The following is a 23,767-nucleotide window of genomic DNA, read 5'->3' as shown; positions in this document are numbered from 1 at the left end:
TTGATTCCCTTTCACCCTTCTCCAATCCCACCGCCCCTCTCCAAAATGAAATCTCTTTAATATCAGGAATCAAGAATCAAATTTGTTGTGTGCCCCATGTTACTATTTATTTCGCCAATGTAAGTAAACAAAGGAGTCATCCGGAATAACCACAAGGTGTTGTATAGTTGGCAAACTGCCACCTCCAACTAGCGAGCTACCTAATGCCTCGATGTCAGGGGTTCGAAACTCGTTGGAAGCACTTTGTAGCCAAAGGCAAGCCGAACCATGAGCGGGGATTAATCCCACCCTTCAGAATGGGAATGACTCCCATGCTACCCATTCTGGTTATGTAAACATGCTCTTAATTCCTTGAACACGAAGATGAGAATCAAATTTCCAGCCCCAACTAGCATATTTTTATCCCTTTGTGAAAGAAAAGGTCATTGTCACATCTCTTTTTCTTAGAATAATATGAATGGTACATACATACATGGAGTCGGAGCTTAATCCACCATCCATGTATCATGTATGTCGTTCAAATAGTTATGACCTCTGAGACTGAGACTGAGTCTGATTGTTAAAACCCTCGAGGACAACATGACAATCTCTTCAAACAACACCAATTAGTTTAAGAGCAAGTTCGGCGGAGCCCCTAGCCTTGGGCTGGGGGGAGAAAAACCAAAAATGAAGCTTCCAGCGGTCAGCCCAAGCCCGGGCAAGGTGCGGGTCCCAGCAAGTCGGGCTGGCCCGAAGCCCAGTTCAGCCTGAGGTCCAAAACGAGGGCTGCTGACGTCAGCAACAATTTTTTTATAAAAAAAATGGGAAAAAAAACAAAAAAATTCAGATTTTTAAAAAATAAATACTTAGTCATATTTTTCACTTCCCACACCAAAAATCTTATCCGAAAATATTATCCAAATTAATTATTGAGGTAAAAAAATTTGTAAAAAAACAACAAAATGAATAGTAATTGCCCTTAGCCATGGCAACGGGTGGAAACACAAAATATACTATTTGCAAGGGCAACCACTATTCACGTGAATAGTGGCTGCCCTAGCCCCCCCTTGCCATGGCAAGGGGCAAATGGGTGGAGTTGCTCTAATACACAGACCACCGCCGCCGCCCTCCTAATTACTAATTATTAGTTCCGGGTAGTATTTATTTACTGTATATTTAGACTTGGTCGGAGGAATTTCAGAGGTAGCCAGCTTCCTTGGTTTATATAGTATACATACTTTCCTTCCACCCATCGAATTACTTTGACTTTACAGACTTGAGAAAAGCCATTCCTCTTTTCTTTGTGTTGAGGCCTCTCCAAAGGCATCACATTCGCTTACATTTTTCAAATTGATTTCTTCATCTTGCTTTCAGAAAGAAAGGGTCTGTTTTATTCCTTTAAGAAAGGAGTGCTTGTATGGCTTTACACCCGCATTGTGAATCAATACTTAATCTCTGGAGAGTGCAAAACAACACATGGATCACGCTTATGCCAGTTTTATTTTAGAATCTGTCTTTACCCACTGGCCACGAAAACCCCATTCAACTTTTTTAATTTTCTTTTCCTTTTCCTTTCTGTTTTTGGTTAGTGCTTAATTCTAAACAGAGAGAGTAACAAGTCTATTTAAGTGTCCCTCTTCCTCAGCTCCTAACTGTGGAACTTAGTTACAAATTAGAACCCAATTGAGAGAACATGAGGAGGAGAGAATTAGTCATATGCTCCTTTTCCATTCTGTGCCTCCTGGCTCAGTCTACATGTGAAAGCGCTTTCACTCCTACAACTGGAGATTCTGGACCTCTCAGGCAGCATGATCAACTTAAGGTTAAGGGTAAGCATAAAAATTCTGTCTTCATAGCTCAATTGATCCCGTCCTTCTTTTCCCTAATTAATATCGTTATAAGCTCTGCAGATATACATGAAATGACGACAAGATCAAGTAGAAAAATCCATGAAAGACGATATGGGAGAATGCATCAAGTTCATCATCTAAGGACTTCCCAGAAAGCAAGGGCAATCTATGGTGGTGCCTCTGACCTTAAGCGCCCCCGTACCAACCATAATGCAGCAAGCTCTGTACCAGTTAAACCCACCCTCGCTTTATTCCTCTCGGCACTGGCCGTGCTTATATTTTCTTTGTAGTAATTTTAATTGCTTGGGTGACTTCGCAAACATGATTTAGGACTCAATGTGGACGTTTTGTGACAAAACTCATTCATGTTAAAGGCCTCTTTTTAAATCCATTGCCCTAACCTGCTTCTATCTACATCCTAGAACATCACTTATTGAAGAATTATCTCAGAAATTTCTTCCTTCTTTCCCTGTTGTTCATGCAAAGCAAAGCAAAGAAAGAAGGGAAGACATTTCTTTCTTCACCGAAGTGCATATCAATACTACGGAAAAAACAGAAACAAAAAAGCAAGTGACAAGGCTATGTTAAAAAAGAAGGCAGAAACATGGTTAACATTTCTTCAACTTGTCTGCAAAATTAAAAGTATGATACTAACTACAAGGAGGAAGCATTCGTATTACTCGATGGTTGTTTATACATAAATTCCATAAAATCTGAACATGACAAGATTTTAGATGAGTAGAAGTCAAATAGATACAGAACCTTTTTAAAGAGCTTCACACACCAGCATATACAATATGTTTTCCCACAATTGATCAGATCACCATAGACTTGGTCATACATATTTTATTTCCAAGCTTAGCAGTTTAGATTCTGAAAACATCTGTCTGGAATCTCTCGTCATACAGCCTCCAATGGCCATACCTCTCTGTATGGAACACTGACCTGGGGATGTAAAAATTTGGCTTTTTAATCTCCTTCAAATTCTTCAGATTGGATGTTGCATTCTCAATATCGCGACTGGTCAAGTTCACACACCCAAACAAATCCAAGTACTCAAGATTTGGACATCCTACAGATATCAAAGCAAACCCTTTAGCTGATACCTTGGAGAACCGAAGTTCAAGGTGCTCTAAATCGGGCATAGATTTGCCAATTGCAGCAGCTTCTGAATTTCCATCCTGAGGGCAAGTTTTCAAGTACTCGTCAGGAACAACCCCAGCGTGCTCGGAAGGATCTAACCAATTTATTAAATTCCTTTTCAAGATTTTGAGATTTGGGCAATTCCTCCCAATCAACACCAGAGACTCATGAGATATTTCATGGCAATAGCTGATGTCAAGTTCCCGGATCATGGGGCACCGAAAAGCTATGTCAGCCATGGATGAATCAGTTACATTCGGGCAGCTCTTGATTGAAAGAACCTCGAGGTTCGGGCACCTAAAAGCACATACCGATTTGGCAATTTAAATTACAACCAACCAGTAACAACCAATGGAAAGTTTAAGATGGCAACACGCTAAACTTCATGAATCAAATTAACAAATAAAAAGTAAGAACCGAAGCTTCAAAATGCAATATTTGGCAAAAACACAATTTCACCGTCCAGTCAGTCTCTAAGTTTTAACTCTAAAACAAAGAAATTTGAAACCAACCGAAGATGCTGAAAACATTGTTAATCAATTTAGGCTAGTCATCATAATTCATAATCCAAACCTTCCTGACGAAAAACTCTACATCTAACCTTAAGCTCACCATACACCAATCAAGAGCAGAACTTCAGGCTGAAAACACATAACCAAGAAAGAAGAAAAAAAAGTTTTAGCACCCAACCCAACTAATTCCAGGCCACAGACAATCAAAACCCAAAATTGAACAACAATACCCAGCTTTGTCTAATTCAAAATAGATAAATAAATTTCATCTGGTTATAGAAATGATGATATACATATTTATATAGGGTGTAAGGGTACCTTTGAGCGACGAAAGAGAGAGAGTGATTAGAGCAGTGGGTGGTACGAATGTGTCGAAGCGAGCCAGCGCTCCAATCAACGACAGATTGGAGAATGGAATCAACCCTTCTCTCAAACTCCGGGGTCCACCAGCGAGCGGACTCGAAGTGAGGCTGGAGGTCGAAGACGGAGTTGAGGCAAGGCTCCTTGCACGCCTGCAGCCATGACTTGCAGACCAGCATCGCCCCACGCCAGCGCTGCTCCAGGCTGACCCGACCCAGTATGTTGATCAGGCACTCCTGGGTCAACTCGGCCCAGTCCGATCCCAACTCGGGCATTGTTTCTTCCTTGTTGGTTGTGTCCATTAGTTTACGTTTGCCGGTTGGATGGGTTGGGCGAGAAGAAGGAATACGGACGGGCAAGTTATGTATATGTGGACTATGGGTATGGGTGTAGATGTCATTTTACGTCGAAGATAGTTCCAAAACTTACCACGTGTCGCTGTTGTGGCTAACTACTACTCTCCTACCTATGCCTATTCCTATCCCCTTTTTTTTTTGGGTCTGGATGTCTGGATAACTATTCCTATCCTATCCCAGGATCAAGGGCGGCTCCTCAACATGAATCATGATCCGCTTGTTTTTTGGTCTTTTCAGATGAAAACTTTTTGATGAGCACATGATGATTCCATTCGTGTAAAAATGTAAGGACAATAGTTTGCGAAGAGAGAGAGAGAGAGAGAGATTGAAATTATATATAAAATTGTTCCATTCGATTAGAAAATAATAATTAAAAGAAGGGTTGTATATAACTTTGGTGTGTGAAGAAATAATTTGATTTCCTTTCCTTTCCCCTTGAAGTAAAGCGTGCTTAAGTTAACCGAACGCATGTATAATCATATTTGCAGCTGCCAAGACAAGACAAGAGGAAGAGGAGCACTAGTAACAACTAGAACTTTTTTTTGGTCTGAAGTAACAACTTGAACTTGATGCATGCAGATTGCAATTCATCTCTCAACAAAAGGCTGCTGCTTGATGAACTCTACCCTGGAACAACAAGAGGGGCGGAGAGAGAGAGAGAGAGAGAGAGAGAGAGGGAGAGGGAGAAGTTGAGATGCTCTCATTTGGTTGTGTCAAAAAAGCAAGCAAAAGAAAAAAAGTGCCTCATCATCATCACATCACATCACATGGTAGTCAAGTCATGTTACTCTCTTCCAAGTGAGACTGGTAGACTGGTAGACTGGTAGATTGGTAGACTGGTAGACGGGTAGATGTTGTCTGGAATTAAATTCAAGGAGTAGGTCAATATATCATATCTATTTGTTGGAGCCTCTCCTCCCTCCTCGTCCTCGTCCTCGTCCTCGTCCTAGAGCTACAATACAAGTGATTTGCAAATAGAAACCCACACAAGGGCTTGATGCTTGTTTTCTATCTAAATTCACAATTCTCCTCCCTTGTGATGGACAGACATTATGAATATCTCTGGGATGGGCTATATATATATATCATCTTCAACCCTAAACACAATTACTTACTTGCTCTCCAAATTGGGATTGGCTTGCTCGCAACAACCAAGCAACTGAGTGTAATCTAATGTGTAAGTTTACCCATACCATTACCATACATAAAGACCTGAACAAGGCAGCTTTCGATTTCGAGCCTATGATTTGCAGTCATCATGCACTCGTAAGTTGTACTCTCTACTCTACTCTACTCTACTCTACTCTAGTCTAGTCTAGTCTAGGAGGGTCACATTTGGTGTGTGTCTAATGCCTAAGATTTGGATTGAATTGGATAACTCAATAAATTTATGTTGAAGGAAGATGTTGAGATTAACTTATTCCTTTCAAGACCCACAAAACAAAATGCTAGGATTATCAGTCCAGCAAACATACATCTACCTCTACATAGAAAGTTGAGAAATAATGAATGAATGAATGAATCATGTTGTGTGTGTCTATGTGTGTATCCAACAAATTCAGATTTCTGAGTGACTACTACTCTATCTACTCACAATGAATGAATGAATGTAAACAAAGAAGGCTACCAAATATCAAATCAAAGATCCCTCCCTTTTGATAAAAACAGAGTTCAATTCATAAGACAAAGACATAATAATAATAATAATAATAATAATAATAATAATAATAAAATTAAGGTAAGAGGGAGGGAAAATAAAAGAACAACGGAAACAAGTTAAGCGGAGTTGGCATAGAGGGGACGGCGGTATTCATCAAAGTACTCGTCGCGATCCACGAACACGATGGCATAGAGAGCGTAGATGATTCCCGGAATGTAACCCAGCAAAGTCAACAGCAAACATATGCAAAACTCAATCTGCAAGCAAACCGAATTTACCATTTCATATCAAATCAGTCTCTCTTACATACACTTTGTGTTTTATTATCTTTAATTTATGATGTGCAACAAGGATAAGATGATGAGGGTTAAAAAGGCTTACAGTGCAGCAACCGTGTCTTAGACAAACCCCCAAGGGAGGGATCAACACGGCGATCAGAATTTCACAGAAGATCTCACAGCGACTCGGCATCTTCCTTTCTTCTATCCTCTTCTTCTTGTTTGCTAAAACCAAACCAAATCAAACCACACAACACCACAAACCACAAACAGAGTGAGTCTTTGAGTCTTGACTTGACTTGCCTGGCCTCTGGGCTCTGGGCTCTGGGTTCTGGGCTCTGGGTTCTGCCTATAATATTGGGCCTCAACTACTGGGCCATATTATATATTTTCAGGGCCAAAGCCCATCAAAATTGTTGCTTGGTAGTTTGATGCAACGATTTAGAGACAGACCTCATCTAAGACCAGAATGACTGGCATGCCGCAACACTATTTATAAATTATAGGGAATACTCAAAGATGCGTTTCCATGAAAAGGCTGCCGTGAAATAAAGAAATAGCGTCAGAATGTAACAGTAGTCAGTAGTCAGTAGTCAGTAGACATATACACACATACACAAATGAAAGGGGTATGAGTGACTGTCTAAAACACAACAACAACGTATGTATCTATCTATTGATGGAAAGACCGTTTCAATTTTCATGTCGTTGAAATGAGGCCATTCATTAAGTGAACAACCGGTTCATCCAGTACTCTTACTATAAATGACAAACCCAAAACTCTCCTGGAAACCAAACACACAGCTACACCTTTTGCTTTTGCTTTTTTGCTTTTGCCCAAAAAGTTCAATCTTTTTTAGGCTACTGACAGCCTCCTCCTCCTCATCCTCCCTTCCATGGAATTCAACTTCCGATCTCTCGACAAAAGGTCGCCTCCGCCGCTGCCTTCCACCCTCGGCTACTTCTCCCAACATCCACACGCATTGCGAGGTTCACTGTTTTCTTTCTTGCTCAGACTCAGAAACCACAACAAGAAGAAGAAGAAAACATTCTTCATTCTAATTTCTCCTCTTTTCTTTTCTCTCGTCCTTATTTTGCTTACAAACCCAATTCAATTCCATTTACTCCTCACTTTTCTCCACCTCTCAACAGCAACACAACAAACACAAACGGCTCCGATGATCGAGCGCCAGCTGGAGAAGGAGAAGATCAGGGAGGAGATCATGGCGGCCGAGAGACGGCGACTTCTCGAAGCCGAGGTCAGAAGAGAGCTCATGGTCGAGCGAGACATCGCTATGCGAAGAGCTGCCGCCGCCGACGGCCTCGCTTTTGATCACCACCCCCGACTCCTCCACCACCCTTTGGATCATGACCGCTTCGCAACTTCTCTCATCAACAACCACAACTTAATCCCACTGGTCAGTGTCAGTCGCCGCATTTCTACTTGTTCTTTTTTTTTTTGGATTTATTTTAATTTTAATCTCTATTTACACTGCATTTCTTTCTGGTGGTGGGATATTGAGACACAATACAAGGTTTATATCGGTTTGCTAGGTCTGGTAGTCCTTTTGCTTGTGGATAGGCACTTTAAAAGTCAGTTCCAATGGAGCATCTTAGTCATTTATTACTTAGATTGTGTTTTCCTCCATAAGTTTACTATGACTTTTTGTTATAGTTGACACACATCAATCAAATTGATCAAGGTACACAACAATCTCAATTAATGGCTCTGCTGATCCTTGCAAATTGATTTTTCATTTGTCGGTTCACTTGGAGAAGCCTACCTTCCATCATTATGTATTTGCAGCAATCCCTTCCCTTGTTCTAGTGTGGCCTAAGCCTTGTGTGAGTTACAATGTCTCTTGTTCTTTTTTTTTTTGGGTTTTGTCAAAACTTGGGAAACCTATATTCCTTTGCAATTAACTCAACACCTTGAAGATTACTTTTGGCCAAAAACAAAAGTGAGTATTTGTGCTTGCACAACAAATTTGGGGACTCCTGTTATCATATGTTGGCTGAGTTGTGCAACAACAACAATGTATCTATTTCAAAATTGACAGTTGACATCTTGCGGATTTCGTAAACTGCACTTTATTGCGACTTTGATTTTTTTTCTATTTAAGATTACCCAACAAGTTGTTTTCTTTTGTTCATTCCATATTTGTGAAAGCAGCAGAGAGGCTGGTGCAGTTCACATTGGAAATACTGTTGAGGTTTTTACCATCAATCAGATATTTAATATCAAGACTCTTTTATATACTGCGTGTAAGTATTCTGTTGCAGGCTAAACCTGACCCAAATCTTTCTGGAGTCAAGCGGAAAACACCACCAACAGCCGGTGCTAGTGAGCTGCCTCCAACTGGGTTGAAGAAGAAACCCAAGGAGATATGGAGTTGCGCTATGTGCCAGGTTAGTGCAAGAAGTCAGAAAGTCTTCAATCAGCACCTTAATGGTAAGAAGCACAAGGCCAATGAAGCGAGACTGAGAGCTCAGAAACTGGGCAAGAGCTCCAGTAGTGCACCATTGTCAAAGCAAACTGCAAAGTTTTCTGAGCCCGAAGAAATAAGGGAATCGCTTGACCCCAGTGATGGTTTAGACGAGAAAATGCAGGATGCATGCACTTCAAAAGAGAAAAAAGAGGAACTGCCAATGGAGAACGACCAGTGTCGAGAGAATTTAAAGATCAAAGATGAGGTGGAAGTGGTGCAGGGACCGGGGAGAAAAGAAGCAGTGAGAAAGAAGAAATTTAAGTTTTGGTGTGAAAGGTGTAAAGTTGGTGCTTACTCTCCAAACGTGATGTTAGCTCATATGACAGGGAAGAAGCACATCGCGAAGCGTCAGGAGGTTACACCAAGTAATGTTCCAATTGCAAGTTCCCTGGCATCATCAGTGGAGGCTAGTAAGGAGGCAGAAGATGCTGGTGCGGCCAAAGAAGCTCATGAGAAGATTCCAACAGAAACTGCTATTGCATCATCAGGGACTAATGCCAATGGAAAGGCAGAAAATGCTGATCTTACCAAAGAAGCAAACAACACTGCCTTAATTGTTTTTGCAGATTCAGATAGGTTATCTGCACATTCGATGGTGAATAACTAGTCTTGGAGACGGGCAAAATTTGGAGATGAGTTTGGTATGTCAACTTCCTGCGTTTTATTCCAAATTCGGGTTGTAGCGGCACAGATTATTCTTTCTTTATAGTTCATATGGTTGTGATATATAATTTGATGAGGTACCGCCAAAACCAATTTAATCATTTGGAAAACCAATCTAATTGATGCTTAAAAAGATTTATGGGGATGTCTGATTCCAGGAAATAGATTTGATGATATTGAAGGCTTGTGAATCAGAGGAACTTATTAGATTAAGAAACAAGTTGATCAATCAACAATCCTTTTTTCTTTTTCTGATATTTGGCTCCACGAATCTGGTTTATACCAAAACAAATCCTCTTCTTCAGCACAGACGGCACAGAAAAGGGAAAAGAAGAAATCGAATTTGGGCCTACATTGCTATTAGAGGAAGCCGCCCATTGCTATAAATTACGGGCTGACAGTGACTGCCTAAAATCTGTACAGGCAGGCATCATGACTCATGAGAGAAATATTCCAACAAACGAAAAAAGAAATAAATCAATAGAAAGGGGATCTCGATCTGTCCATGCAGAAGACACAAAACACAACACAAAAACAGCCAAAGAGGTCATTATTGATTGAAACTTCAAAAAATTTTGGGACTTAAAAACTAGTTTACCATTGTGAGGTCTGTCTCAAGCCACATCATGCAAACCTCTAAATGAGTAATATGCTCTGGACAATTATGTAAAACAGAACTTAAAATAAGCCCCATAGCTAAACACGCCTCTCCAACCAACCATTGCTTGATTTAACAAGGCAAACCAACCATGAAGCATTCTGAAAAGAAAAGCTTTAATCTTTCACCATCAGCTTCTCCTTTTCTCTTTGAATTCATCTACAGCCGGCTACTTGGGATTTGGAATATCTTACAACCCAATGATTGCAATACATATGCGAATTCCTACTATATCCTCAGCAAACTTGCAACATTCATCAACACAGAGCAAAGATACAATTAATTCCATCATTTCATCTGTATAGTATACACTCGATATGTATCACCATCAGTCTCTCATTACTTTACAAAGATGAAAATCAAAGAAGCATAGCAGTTTAATTGTATCTTTGCCACATCGTGGCGAACTCTCCAACCCACCCCACTCCAACATCTATCATCTTCAATGGTAATTCTCTAAGAAAGAAATCAAACCCTTAAAGCCACCTGATCTTGCCAAGTAATCTTCCTCTTCCCTGATCGATTTGACCCATTCCCAATCGTCCTGCAAACCAGCAACTTCATATCACTGTGCTGCTCATCATTTCCCCCTCTAAGTAAACTTTTGTTCGGCTCTTCTATCCTCAATGGCTCACAATTAGCTTGGAATTCCTCCTCCTCCTCTCTCTGTAACAAAATGAAACAACGGAAACATCAAACCTCACAGCAAAGAAGCAGCACCAAGACTCAAAATCACACTACTTAGAACATTTACTATTTGATTACCGAAATCTGGTTCAAGTCAAAAACTGGAGTACTCTTTCGCTTTGTCGATGATTCCTTCACTATCTGTATCCTTTCCTTCTGGTTTAAGTCAAAGTTTGGAGTTGGTTTTTGCAAAGTAGCTTCCTTCCCGCTAAGAGTCCTCGCCTTCTGGTTTAAGTCAAATTTTGGAGCAGATTTTCGCAAGGTGTCTTCCATTCCATGATTAATCCGTTCCTTTTGGTTTAAGTCTAATGCATGATTAATCCGCAAAGCAGATTCCTTCTTACTGTAACTCCTTCCCTTCATAATGTTGGTGCGCTGGGTTTCAAAATTGTGTGTTTTCACCACATCTTGCTTCTGTCGAGAGTTCATGGACTGGTTCCCCATTAAGTATTTGTATCTTCTACTCAAAAATCTGCAAAGTCAAGAGATAAACAACTACCAAGTCAACTTTTTTCCTCTTTTACTATAATCTATGCCATCTCACAAGTGTACGACGGCATGGACAATATGGTATACCTTACTTCGGCCAAGAGGGTAAACTTTTTCTGTTTCATCATTTGCAATTTCTTCTTCATGGCCTCTGCATCCTGCAGAAGGAATGATGCTTAACTTACATAAATCCAGCTCTGAATACCTCAATGTCTCATAAGCCAAAAGCATCACAATCAGCAAGAGAGAAGAAAAAGCGAAGAGCAAAGTAGTATCTGCTATGAAAAGTTTCACAAAATTAAGAAGAAAAGGATACCAAATAATTGTAGAACCCTAGACAACAAGATAGTTAAAGACTCACCAAGCGGAAGAAATTCAGACAAGTTAAATACACTACATACAAGTCCCAAACAAAAAGGAGGGAGCCTACTTACTCTTAAACAGAAGGACTAAAATTATAATTAGAGAAAAACACCAAATGATCTTAAACAAAGAACAAAAGGTAGGAAAACAACCGAGTTAAAAAGCCTACCTAACCCCCTCCAAGTAAAGAGTGAAAAAAACTCTTTCAGATGTGCCTAATAGTACTAATTAGCTTAGTTTTGGAGGGTTGTTAATTATTCTGCAAACAAAGGTTAACATAAACATAATTACAAAGTTCCATTTCCTGTTCCGTTTTCCAATTTTTCTCTGGCAAGTCACATAGACAGCAGGAAATGAAACAAAGGGAGATCAGAAACCTACTGAGACAATAAGAAAAAAACTGAAATTTAGCTAAGCAATTCTTACTGGTCTGAAACCCAAAAGAAATAATACACATGAATGAGATCCAAAATATTTGATTTCTCCTTTCATTCTCAAATCGCTCAGCAGCCAAATAACCATAAATAATCCAAAGCTAGGTAAACCAGAAATCATAACCACAACCCGAAAAATAAAATAAAAATTGAATACAACACACCAGATCTAATGAAACCCACAAAAGAAATTCGGCATATTATGAAAACCCACAGAAGATACATACCTTCTGCAGCTCTTCATAGTCTTGCATGAGACTCTGATGCTTGAATCTAGTCCTTGGATCCTCGTAACCAGCATATGAAGAAGGCTCCATAGCAAGAACCCCTTTCATCTTCTTCATCAGATCACAAAGAGATATAACAACCCACAAGCCAAAAACCAAGAATTATAGGGGGAGAGAAAGAGGGACACAAGGAGATGGGTATGAAAAAGAAAGAGATAGTTGGACAGGAAATAATAAAAAGAGGGTAGAGAGAAACAAGAAGGACAAGGAAGAAAAGAAAAGGAGAGAGAGTGAAGGGAAGGGAGGAGAAGTTTCTTGCTTTCCTGTTTTCTCTGTGAAACTCTGACCAAGACAACAAAAACCCAAAAGAGCCCACATAACTCGGTGAAAAATAATGTTCTTTTGAAAGACAGTGATGAAGATGGGATTTTTTGGGGGGTTGCAGAAGGGTATTTCTGGCAACATGTTTTAAGAGAGAGAGTTTGTGAGGTGGGTTTGGTTGGAGGACATTTGAAGACATCTATCTTCTCTTTCTTTTCTTTCCCCTTCTTTCTTTCTTTTTTGTTTTTCTTCTACATAAATTTTGGTCCAGCTGGGCCATTGAAGAGAGAGAGAGAGTTGGGTGTGGTGTGGACTCTTCTTTGTTTTTGATGGGGAAGGGTGTGCGTGTAACTTCAATGTTCCTTCTTTCTTTGGATGTGCGTTTTTCTCTGTGATGAGAGAGAAAGATTGGTTTTTTAGAGAGATAAAGAGAGAAAGATTGGTTTTTTAGAGAGAGAAAGAGTAGGCATTGAAGATGGGGCTGATGATGAAAAAAAAGGCAGAAGATAAATGAGATGTTGCTGTTTTCTGATGTGCTGTTGCAGTTGTAGGTATTGGTAGTACCTTATTTTTAGGCTATGGATTAGGTTGGTTTGGGTAGTAGTGATGGTGGTGTGTATGAAATAATGGAGGAGATGCTTTTCATTTTGCAAATATTTTAATTTATACTGGTTGGTCAATTGCTGCTTATTTACTAGAAACCCCCTCTGGTTCTCTTTGATTCAAAGGATGCTCTGTGTCTCTCTCTCTCATCTCATCCTTTCTGTTTTTACCCAAACAAAGCTTTTTGAGGATCTTGCAGATAAAAGAAGAACACCACCCAATTTTGGCTTCAAGCCAGTAACAAAGTTGCCAAAAAATCAAAATTCTATCAATCAATGGCTTTTTTTTCTAATTGGAAGGGATTATTCAACGGCAGACACACTCTCTCATACCGTACGAGGGTAAATTGGTAATATCACGTCTTCAATGAATGTAAAAGATGCCATTTACACCATCACACTAGAGACCTACGTTCTGGAGACTTTTTGTGTAACAGCAGCTGCCTACCTCCCTAAAGCCATTTAGCCACTACAGTTGATGGAACTGCTTCATGGAGCCACAGAAGTTCTATTTCTAACTACCAATTTTCCCTTTTGTCCCTCAGAAACTTCAAGGCAGACTGGGGACCATTTGGTAATTGCAAATCCTACTCTTAAAGATTGGCTCTTTTTTGTGCAGAGAGCCCTTTGGCTTGCAAGGTAGCTGAGGTGAGGATTGAAGTGAAGAAGACCTGAGACAGTAACAAACTTTGTCGGCCTGCCTGCCCTTTTGTTTAAAAATTGAATTTTCATGGATAAAGATAGTTTTTTGGATGCATTTATCAGTTTGTTATGTTTAGAGAAAGAGAGAGAGAGGGTTTTTGCCTTTTGATCCGCTTTTCCCATTACTCGTATTAATTAATTCAGGCGGATGTTATGGGATGTGGACTTTTTGTTGTCGTTGTTGCTTCTTCTTCTTCTTTCTTTTTCATGGGCTCAAAGGCCCTGGTCCTGGTAGACTTTCTGTACTGTACACACATAAATATACAGCAGGTCTAATCTGAGGGTTTTTGAGTAATTTGGTGGCAATTGCTTGCATTTGGGTTTAGCTGCAAAAGCCAAAAGGTCAAGGTGTGAAATCCAAACAGGAATCAAATGGCATCGCTTGTTATTGATTTATGACAAACAAACAGTATAAAGGAGAGAAATTTGAGAAACAGTCTTTACTTTATTATGCAGGAAAGAAGGAAACCACAAAAATTTAAAGAGGAAAATGCCGAAAACGTTCAAACATGACCATGCCCACGGACTTTTTGGGTTGGATTTGAACAAGTCAAGCCACCACCACCCGTTGACATCGTCATCTCCTTCACAAGCTTCTGCTCGTTTGCGTGAAAAGTTAATGGTAAGATATTTTTATGGCAGATTGAAACAGTTGATGAAATGGATCAGACTGTTTAAGTAACATCTAAAAAGTTAAAAAGAAAATATCAGAGAGAAGCAAAAAGCCCTCCAATCCCTCCCACTACACGTGTTTTCCCTCCACTGGACCGTCATCAAAACCAGTTCAACTCTCGTCGTGAAGCCACATCAAAGAAATACCTCGACTTTATCTCTCTATCGCTTTGGTTGGTATCGTAATTATTATAGGCCTAGAGAATTTTGGCATGTGTTTCTTCGTTCTGTTGTTTGCTTGTTAGTAACTTGTTTATGATCTTACATCTGTTGGTTCTTACCATTCTCCTCCTGGGAACTTTTACAGATAACTTAAGTTCAAAGACAAATTTACAGAGCTTACCTACACTTTGGGCATATTCAGGGATCTGTCCTTGTTAATGGTCTTTTTGGCGGAAAGAAAGAAAATAATGAGAACAGTGATGATGCGCCTTCAAAGGTTAGTCTTCGCTTTTTGTGTATTTATAGTCAGTAAACTATATTTGAAATAAAGGAAGGTTTTTTAGTAGCAACCTTTTAGCTCAACTAACTAAACATAACCTCCTATTTTAACTTACAACTTAGCCAACTTTTCTCAACCCCAAGCATACATGGAGGTTGATTACCGAACAAATGGAGTAAACTGCAAAGAACAGCCACTGTTTTCTTATGATTCTGAGGCATCATCTTACCCCATAGAAGGCTGCACTTTATGCGTTTAATTCGATCAACATCTCTAGTTATACGTGAGTGTAACATGTGGGTGTTCCTGTTAGTTGGTTCCAGTATTTTGGTTATATTTTCTGTAATTCTAAATATGTATGTAATTATGATGCCAGTTTCATACTCCCGTCATCTGTTAATTAAAGATTAACATTAATCATGCTAATTTATTTTAGGCAGGAGTTCTTGGAATATGAGACTGTGAAGAAGGCACAAATGCTTGTCCAAGTTGAAGCAGTGCGGGTGCAAAAAGAACTTGCTGTGTATGACTAATTATGAAATACACTGTCAACATTCATTTTTCCTTGTGTATGAAATCCTCAGTTTTTTCCCCAATTTTGTTGTGCTGTTATGCAGAGCAGAGTTTGATGGTTACTGCGAAGGGGAGTTAATAAAGCGCTCTCTCTCTCTCTCTCTCTCTCTCTCTTTGGGTATTTAATGGTGAAGATTCTTTTAAGCGAGCTCAAGTATTTGTATTAGCTTTATGAAAACTTTGCCTTGATGAAATGGCATACAAATATGGAATTTTCACTTTACTTTGGGTTTAAGAAAAAGATATTTCTCCTCTGATAGTTTTCTTCTACAATGCTTTTGAGAGTGGCTAAAAAGGGGAAAGAGTGGTTCACTAAAGCTACCAGTGGATGACTATATTGTTCATGGACATCTCATTGCATATTTGTTTCTTCAGCTCTGACCTAACTCTTGAAATTCCGCTCTTTCATTTAATCATAACAGAAAATGATTCATGATTTGCTCGAGACTTTATTTGGGTCGCATAAGTTCCCAACTTAAGTTTTGCAAAAGTTTCTAACTGATGTTACTCTTTAGGTTACTCTTTACTGAGGCTGCAGTGGAATTAGGACCAGAAGTGAGTAATACTTAACTCCATGGCCTTTCTTCGATCAGATGATATGAAAACTATGCTTCTTATCTATGACAGATAAAATTATAGTTCACTTTGAGACTAAATATTTCCATAATTTTTATGTACACAAATTTTTGTCGGCATTTTCTCTTGATTTTCCATAATCCTGCCCTTATCTGATGACCCACACATAACTGTCTTGTTGACAATTTGGAAGATATCAGGTGTGATTTGAGAATCCCTGGCTCGATAGATGAAAATTTTAGGGTATGAAAAAGTGGCTGAATTGACTGGAAATATGGCCTCTTTTGGGGAACATTGGGATGAAAGTTGGAAATTTGGATATCTGTTTTTTTGTGATGGAAGGATGCATCAGTTAAAAACTGGGTAAATTGGAGTCTGAATAACTGTTTATTATGAAAGTATGGGGTCATCCTTGAGTGTGTACGTATTTTGAAACCAATGGTGGGAAATGTTTGCATATGCTATTTTTTCGGCTTGGTTGTAGTGATCCCACGAAACTGATATGAATGTTTGATAAGAACACATTTATATGTTTAACTTTTCATTTTAATGCAGAAACTTTCGCTTTTAATTACTGAGGCATACAAGGATGCACACCAGAAGAGTGTCCAGGTGAGAAACCCTTTCTTTTTAGTATGTTTATTTTCCTCTAAGTTGCAGCACTTCATCCATTTTTGGGCATACCGAAATGAAATTCTTCTTTTGTCGTCAGGCTATGAAGGAAAGGATAAGCAATCTTGCCCAGAGTTTAGGACTGCCGCAAGGACTCACTCCTCAGTGAGGAATCTAAGTGATGTTACTTATATGCATACTAGTTGGTTGTGTAAGATGGACAATTTTGTTTACAAAGGCTCGTTTATCGTCATATGAAATTCTAATTAAAGTGAAGCTTTAGAATCTGTGGCCTTTGTGCTGGCTGTTTACTAAACAACCTGATGTTTATCTTCCTCTCACCTCTATAGTCAAAAAAATGAAAATAGAGACTGAGGAGGATAAAATATGGTGATCTGTTTAACTGTTGTTCATAAGTTTCAATTTCACCTGAGCTGTGGCAAACTGCAAACAATGGGCAACATGAAAATGCATTCCTCTAAGAATCTGCTATGCATGCTGCTGTCCAAAAAATACCTTAGATTTTATTGCGCTTTGCATTGTAGAACTTTGAAGTAATATAACAGCAGCATGTTCAAAATATCATGATGTTAAATGAATTACATTGCCATCAAAATACGAATACTCCCTAATTCGAATGAATGCTTCCTAATCTAGCTGCCCCCTGATCACCACCCTTGATTTGTTTGTGTGGTGTGGGAACTTGGCAAATATATATGTATGTATATTTCTGGTTAAGTTGTCAGTCACGTTTTGGCAACTTTTTTCCTGCTAAAAATGATTTGAAAATAACGAAAGCTCTGTTAGGCTGAAACAGGGGAACCTCATGTCCGGCTCCTCGTACAGTTGCAAAGGTCAAGCCATCGTACACTTCTGTCCATCCTCCTACCTATGAAAAAATAAAAACCTTTATTGACAATTTAATCTGCACAATAGAATAGAATGTTTGTAAAAATTGTTGAGGATGTTGCTAAGTCATTGTTTAAGTAATTTAAGGGATTAAGTTCGATTAGCGTGACAGTTCATGGGATAAAATGGCTGAAAATACCTGGCCTCCGGTGTACCAAGGATACCACGGGGTTTTGATAGTAAGGTTGAGATGATTGAGGGCAAACCGAGTGGCAGTAACTGGAACGACTGAATCTGTGTCCCCACTGCATGAAAAGGTCAAAACAATCAATAGCATAAATTGGTATTTCTGTTTATTCATTAATTAAGAAATATTATTCCTCTTGTTATGCAAGCAATTGATTGAGAATGCAAAGAAGTTGAGAGTTACCTGAAAACCCAGATTTTCATACCAGCTTTAATAAGCTGCTTGTATGTTGGCAGCATGGAATCTTCAGAATCCTTCCAATTCTTGATAAGAACATCACTGCCCCCCCGAACAAAATTTAATTAGAAAATTTGTATCAGACAGACAGATGCTCTTAACAACTTTTCATACTGAGATTGGATTGGGAACTTAAAAACCTGCAAGCAGTCCACTTGTAAGGAATTCGAGTAATGTTTGCATGCATTGCCTTCTGCACATCCAGCCGGTTATAGTATTTCTCTGCATAATTCTCAGTGCATGGATCGTACCCGGAAACACGCCGGCGAAGAAGAGTGTTTTTGAGTCTCAGATGCCTGTTGGTTTTGTTGAGCATTGTCAAGCAAAATGGTGTATAAATGCTGTACTGATCAATATCTCCAAAATCATGGTTCATGGCATAATTTACAGCATCATCACATTGCTGTGATGTTCTTTCTGCTGTGAAATTGCAATGGTTGAGGATTGATCGGTACGTTTGATCCGAGATCATGGCATGGCTCCACCAAAACGTGACAGTTCCAATGTTATCATAGTAATTATCTGTTACAGCGTTACCCACCTGCACAGTTGTTGCGAATGAAAAAAGCTCAAATTATTCACAAACGGTCACATAATTAAATTATAATTATTCTAGTTGTGATTAAAAGTTGGAATTTTCGTTAGTGTTCTAGTTGTCAACTTACAATAAACCCCTTGAGATTAATGATGGAATGGGAATTCCCTTGGTTGTAAGCGACAATTTCCCTTGCCAACTGAGGAACATAATGGCCTGTGCATGTAAAACTAGTCAAGTTGTAAATTATAGCTTTAGTTTTGTACAAAATGAAATGGGGATTTAACATTGGTGATGTAAAGAAAGAATTCCCTTTCCCTTCCATTGTCTACCTGCATAGCTCTCCCCAGCAATGTAGAATTCTCTATATTTGTATTGAGGAAACCTTGACAGCCACTTAAGTAGAAATATTAGAGCATCCTGAGCTGTGTATCAAAAGTATATATGGCAGAAGAAGGTGATGATTCAGATATTTAAAATATAATGTATATATTGAATTGATTATAGGGTAATTAACGGTGCTGTTGTGATTCTTTTTACCCGTTCTTTTGTCCCCAGAATCTTTAAGGTCACTGCTTGTATTTGTATATGAGAAACCGACACCAGCAGGTGATTCAAGAAACAGAATATTCGCTTCTGCAATGACAACAAGGGAAATTTGTACAAAAGGGGTCAAATAAGTCGGAAAATACTTCCCTACTTATCATGTGTCAAACTCGCAGAAAGGAGGCAAGCAGTATCGAAATAATACGTCATACAACACAAAGAAACAGAGTATGGTTGATTTAAAGAAGAGAGTATTTGCCCACAACACAAGAAAAGGAAAGAAAAGAGAAAACAGGGTATCTCATGTATGTACCTCTGTTCCATGAATACTGGTTGAGATAAAGAGATGAGCCGGTTGTATTAATCCGAAATGGACCAAGTTCCTCTGATGCTCCATATGCCACTGATGAGCAACCTGGTCCTGAACGGCAAGTATATGATTGATGATTGATATTTCAAAACAATTTAATTTTCAATACTTTGTTAATCCAAACTTACTAACTATTTTTCAATTTAAATTCGAGCTTGTATTATTTAAATTAAGCCCAAGTTTAAGAACAGCAGAACTCAACAACACCACCATCACGTATCATTATAATTAGTCGTCGTCACTTTCTCATGACATGAGCACGCGTGAAAGACACAGAGACAGTGAGTCAGACAGAGATGCAATTCTTTCTCAAATGGACAATCAGGAATTTGAGTAGTGCGTAGAGTTTTAAGTGGAAAAGTTGGTTGGTTCACTTTGGTTTGTTGTGGCGTTTGGTGTATGGTGCTTACCCAAACAACTATACACGAAAGACAAAGAACGAAAAGCGACAAAAGATTGCATAGGCGGAGGCTTTTTGAGTTACTGGCCATGGGACTGTTTCAAAGAGAGAATGAAGCTCAGTTTGAAAAGGAATAAAACTCTAAAAAGGATAGAGACAGTGAGAGATCACAAGGACCCATGTGGGTATGGTGTGGACTTTTCTTTTGGTGCATGCGAATGCGATGCTCTTTCTCATGTAATGGATGAGATAGCTACCCAGTTCGTCTCGCTCTAGCTATGGCTCTCCAGAAACGCTTGTGTGAAACGGGGCTATCCCTAATCAATTACAAACTGCTAAATAAAAAAGCTATGACACGTGGTATATCGTGATTGACAGCATTATCCCCAATTCACACGAGTACAAAAACTTATCGAGCCTATTAATTAGAACTTGGTTGTAAAGGGAAAGCTATTGTTTGTTTGTTTTGTGGCAAATATGTGTGGCAAGAGCTGGTGGACTTTAAATTTATGAGTCTCCAGTCATTTATTAAGAAGCAAAAATAGTTTACTCATCATTTTGGCATCAATGGCCAACCCATATAACACTCAATAGTGACACAATTTATTCTCTAATAAATTAACTAACACATCCAGGCCTCCTTTTTTGGTTTCTTAAGCACGGAAGTCTGCGGCATGCACAGATACGGAAAAGAAAACACAATATTAAATGCTTTAATGAGGAGTTGATAGACTGACAGTTTGTCAAATTTTCCAGTACAAATATTAAAAAAAAATTAAAAAAATGATAGGTCTGAGACTCTGGAGACCAAAAAAAAAAGTAGAGGATATACAATGTGAGTAATTCACTCGTGGTAATTAATTAATTAATTAGGAAGTCAGAGATCTTGAGATAGATAGATATTGAATATAGGAATTAAATAAACAATTTATTAAACTGACCTCCGTTGAGCCAAAGAACGAGGGGCTTGTTGTGAGGAGAAACAGTAGCAGCTTCAGTCAACCAGTAAAAGAGAGCTCGACCATGATGCTCGTTGACCGTCACATAACCAGAAAACTGCGAGAAAGACACTGGTGGTTGTCCCGGTAGTTCTGAGATTCGATCTAGCTCTTGCTGCTTTGGCACTGCCATTGTTGCAACTACAGTAGCTAGTAATAAGCACAAAATTCCTATAAAGCTATGCAATAATATTGCCATTGAGCTTTGCATAACCATACAGAACCAAAGGCCCGCCTGTGGATAGAGAGTATAGATTTCTTTTCTATATATATATATATAACTAACTCTCAGCTGCTGCAGGTGCAGATATTGAAGCCTTCAATTATGCTAGTAGCCTGCAATGCGTGTGGCCTCTTCCACTATGATGATATATATGTTGCTTGCTGCATTACTACACAACTACTGCAACTTGGCCAGCTATGGTGGACCAGCTCTCTCTCTCTCTCTCTCTCCCTGTGCGGGCATGTGTGTCCAGATTTTAGAGAGAAGAGAGAGAACAGCTAGCTAGCTGGTCCTACAAGACAATTGAAACCTGGATGATCAGTGCTTGGTTAATGGCTTAGAAACACCATCATAAATGCATCACAAGACTCTCTCTGTCTCGCTCTTTTAGAAACTTATAATTAATTGTACTTGATGAGCTAGCCTTTAAGCCGCTTGAGCTCCAGTCGACTAATCTTCTTTGGGCTCCCTCTCTAGACACTAAAATTCGGGAAAAGTTGAAAACACTCAACTACAATTATGCTCTTTATTCACTTCCTAAAATATAGAGACTTAAAAGATAGAGAAATGGGCTCCTCTATACAGTGATGACTCTCAAATATACATAAAGTCGTTAATCATGAGTCATTGAAATGAAGGCTGCAGGCAGGCTGTTGTGTGCCAAATACTAATACAAGTTTAATTTTTGTTTTATGGGGAGTTTTGTTTGAAGCTAAGCGAGCGAATGCAGCCGCTATTTGACTGAAGTAACGTGATAGAGTCGAGTGTGTGGTCCTCCGATGTCCAAACAGTAAAGATACAAGCGTTGTACAGATGCGAAAATATAGATCTAGATATATATATATATGTGGGGTTGCATTGCTGCTCTCGTGACCTCTCTAACTCTATTTTCTATATAATATAATATACATTTAAAATTATATGTATACATTGGCCTGCAGGCTGCATACGTCTTTGATTCGTTGGATATGGTATACGACAAGTGGGTCTGAAATTTGGAGCCAAAAAGATCTTCCTGAGCTCATCATCACAAACTAACACAAAAAGTCCCTAGCCCTCTCTCTCTCTCTCTCTCTCTCTCTCTCTACTTCATCCTCTTGGACCTAAAACCACTCTAGCTAGCTGCAAGTCAAAACACCTTACATTCATTTTCATTTTCATTTTCATGAGAAAAAGAATATATCAGGATGCTTACTTTCATTTTGATCACTCAACTGGCCTCGAATTAATGATGTCAAAGTTGATCTGGGTGATTTGCTAATATCCTTGCGATAATATAGTCAAACTTTTGTTCACCAAATCCTCCTCCTCCTCCTAAACCCACTACATAAATACAAACAAATTTAATTCATTGTTAGATTTGACTTATAGCCAAATCTCTGCAGGCCTTTTATTTTTATGCTTGAAAAAGTTGGAGAATAAAGCAGGCTCAACTCTAAAGTACCTGCTGTCATTGTACTTGAACCTTGTTTTAGTTAATGGCGAAGAAGAATATGTATATTAGGATTCACTTGGCCATCAACAAAGATAATATTCCCTTTTTCCTTTTCGTAAGGCCTAAAGACAGACATATACATACAGACACCTGTGTAATTGGTCCACTCCACTGTACCTGTGTGTGTGAACTTTTGATTACTAGTGTAATTGTGTGCATGGATTGATAGGAACTGAGACAAATTGATAGGAGAATTGGCGTGCACCGTCCCTGAATAATATGTATTCAGTTCATGTTATTAGAGAGAGAAACCCAATTGAAAATTACAAGGGGTGCTCTCATAATTAATCTCATTTCATTTATGATTAGGCTAATCATACATACATTGACCTCAACACTCAATTATAATAGTATATATATATATATATAGTGTGTACTGTGCCACTGCCAACTTGCCAAGGCCCAGCCGACACTTCACTTGTTGACCAATATATAATAGTTAGTTGACTTGATCATGGAGCAAAGGAAAGCAAGCAAGGGGAGGGGATTCAATCTGGTCGCTGATCAAATAGGAAGTCACATCCCAAGGCCCCAGGCCCCCAGCTGTATATAATATCAGTCATACGACTCCTCAGAGTCAGAGTCCTCGGCGCCCCCAGCTAGCTCTACCTTACCCTAGTTGTATTGTATATGTCGTTGAATTTCTTCTTGTTATATATTTAGATGATGAGATCGCGCTGTCCTTGATTTCCGATAGTTGGATTCAAGGCCGCACGTGACCGACCCATTGGATTTTATTTCATGAAGGATCCATATATATATATATATATATATATATATATATATATATATATATACATGATCCATCCAGGATCGATCCAGCTTTGCAAATGCAATGCAATGCAAACTTGAGCTCCCAACGGCTACGGCACCGGATTTGACCCACCCAAATATATACAAGTTAACTTTTTCCCTTTTCTTCTTGTCCATATTCAATAAGTAGATAAGCATATGGACTGAAGAGGGCCAAGAGGCATGCATCATTTCAATATGAGCAGTTGGGCAGTTGGGTAGTTGTAACCTGTATGCTCTTGCCTTGTTTTAAATTCTGCTCCCATTCACTCATCATGTCTCCGTGAAGCTGCCACTTTGCTTGCTGCACCTGCATACACTCTTTTCATTATATATAAATAAATATACAGTCCTGGTCAATGACCGCTTTGAACCGGAAAGGTTGGGAACTAAGCTTGACTTTAAAAGCCTTAACAATATGAATGAA

General features: G+C 39.0%; 6 protein-coding genes across 13 annotated transcripts; 2 read left to right on the top strand and 4 right to left on the bottom strand.

The window, feature by feature from the left end:
• Positions 1 to 2,480: 2,480 nt before the first annotated feature.
• LOC110756844 (F-box protein SKIP1) lies at positions 2,481 to 4,748 on the bottom strand. The gene is made up of 2 exons (XM_021958319.2): positions 3,803 to 4,748; positions 2,481 to 3,269 (listed from the first exon to the last, which is right to left on the bottom strand). The coding sequence occupies exons 1-2, from the start codon at positions 4,144 to 4,146 to the stop codon at positions 2,696 to 2,698; spliced, it is 918 nt and encodes a 305-aa protein (XP_021814011.1). The 5' UTR covers positions 4,147 to 4,748; the 3' UTR covers positions 2,481 to 2,695.
• A 355-nt stretch (positions 4,749 to 5,103) lies between these two features.
• On the top strand, positions 5,104 to 9,358 carry LOC110756842 (zinc ion binding / nucleic acid binding protein). Of its 3 annotated transcripts, none has more exons than XM_021958316.2 (3): positions 5,104 to 5,466; positions 7,291 to 7,556; positions 8,422 to 9,358. In XM_021958316.2, exons 2-3 carry the CDS (start codon positions 7,317 to 7,319, stop codon positions 9,232 to 9,234), a joined length of 1,053 nt encoding a protein of 350 aa, XP_021814008.2. In that variant the 5' UTR covers positions 5,104 to 5,466; positions 7,291 to 7,316; the 3' UTR covers positions 9,235 to 9,358. The 3 variants fall into 3 exon arrangements, with proteins under 3 accessions (XP_021814008.2, XP_021814007.2, XP_021814006.2); XM_021958315.2 differs by lacking the exon at positions 5,104 to 5,466 and adding an exon at positions 6,560 to 7,128; XM_021958314.2 differs by lacking the exon at positions 5,104 to 5,466 and having other exon boundaries at positions 6,560 to 7,556.
• On the bottom strand, positions 5,832 to 6,413 carry LOC110756847 (PMP3 family protein At4g30660). Its single transcript, XM_021958321.2, has 2 exons — positions 6,242 to 6,413; positions 5,832 to 6,117 (listed from the first exon to the last, which is right to left on the bottom strand). Exons 1-2 carry the CDS (start codon positions 6,329 to 6,331, stop codon positions 5,977 to 5,979), a joined length of 231 nt encoding a protein of 76 aa, XP_021814013.1. The 5' UTR covers positions 6,332 to 6,413; the 3' UTR covers positions 5,832 to 5,976.
• Positions 9,359 to 10,201: 843 nt separating the features above from the next.
• Positions 10,202 to 13,100, bottom strand: LOC110756845 (uncharacterized). Its single transcript, XM_021958320.2, has 4 exons — positions 12,149 to 13,100; positions 11,212 to 11,282; positions 10,714 to 11,107; positions 10,202 to 10,614 (listed from the first exon to the last, which is right to left on the bottom strand). Exons 1-4 carry the CDS (start codon positions 12,263 to 12,265, stop codon positions 10,417 to 10,419), a joined length of 780 nt encoding a protein of 259 aa, XP_021814012.1. The 5' UTR covers positions 12,266 to 13,100; the 3' UTR covers positions 10,202 to 10,416.
• A 1,079-nt stretch (positions 13,101 to 14,179) lies between these two features.
• LOC110756848 (Putative BCR, YbaB family COG0718) lies at positions 14,180 to 16,935 on the top strand. 6 transcript variants are annotated; one of them, XM_088243876.1, is made up of 6 exons: positions 14,180 to 14,618; positions 14,753 to 14,884; positions 15,324 to 15,410; positions 15,976 to 16,015; positions 16,592 to 16,648; positions 16,749 to 16,935. In XM_088243876.1, the coding sequence occupies exons 2-6, from the start codon at positions 14,826 to 14,828 to the stop codon at positions 16,815 to 16,817; spliced, it is 312 nt and encodes a 103-aa protein (XP_088100002.1). In that variant the 5' UTR covers positions 14,180 to 14,618; positions 14,753 to 14,825; the 3' UTR covers positions 16,818 to 16,935. The 6 variants fall into 6 exon arrangements, 3 of the variants coding, with proteins under 3 accessions (XP_088100002.1, XP_088100003.1, XP_088100001.1); XM_088243877.1 differs by lacking the exon at positions 14,180 to 14,618 and adding an exon at positions 15,010 to 15,183 and having other exon boundaries at positions 14,626 to 14,884; XR_015825596.1 differs by lacking the exon at positions 14,180 to 14,618 and adding an exon at positions 15,510 to 15,588 and having other exon boundaries at positions 14,626 to 14,884; positions 15,976 to 16,648.
• Positions 16,936 to 17,187: 252 nt separating this feature from the next.
• On the bottom strand, positions 17,188 to 21,612 carry BRS1 (alpha/beta-Hydrolases superfamily protein). The gene is made up of 9 exons (XM_021958313.2): positions 20,774 to 21,612; positions 19,376 to 19,483; positions 19,057 to 19,152; positions 18,849 to 18,941; positions 18,647 to 18,732; positions 18,122 to 18,522; positions 17,928 to 18,023; positions 17,697 to 17,802; positions 17,188 to 17,537 (listed from the first exon to the last, which is right to left on the bottom strand). Exons 1-9 carry the CDS (start codon positions 21,045 to 21,047, stop codon positions 17,391 to 17,393), a joined length of 1,407 nt encoding a protein of 468 aa, XP_021814005.2. The 5' UTR covers positions 21,048 to 21,612; the 3' UTR covers positions 17,188 to 17,390.
• Positions 21,613 to 23,767: the final 2,155 nt, after the last annotated feature.

This window comes from Prunus avium, chromosome 7 (assembly GCF_965620075.1).
Source record: "Prunus avium chromosome 7, drPruAviu1.hap1.1, whole genome shotgun sequence".
Taxonomy (NCBI): domain Eukaryota; kingdom Viridiplantae; phylum Streptophyta; class Magnoliopsida; order Rosales; family Rosaceae; genus Prunus; species Prunus avium.
The sequence above is the reverse complement of the archived record's forward strand: the minus strand, read 5'-3'. Positions and strand labels throughout refer to the sequence as shown.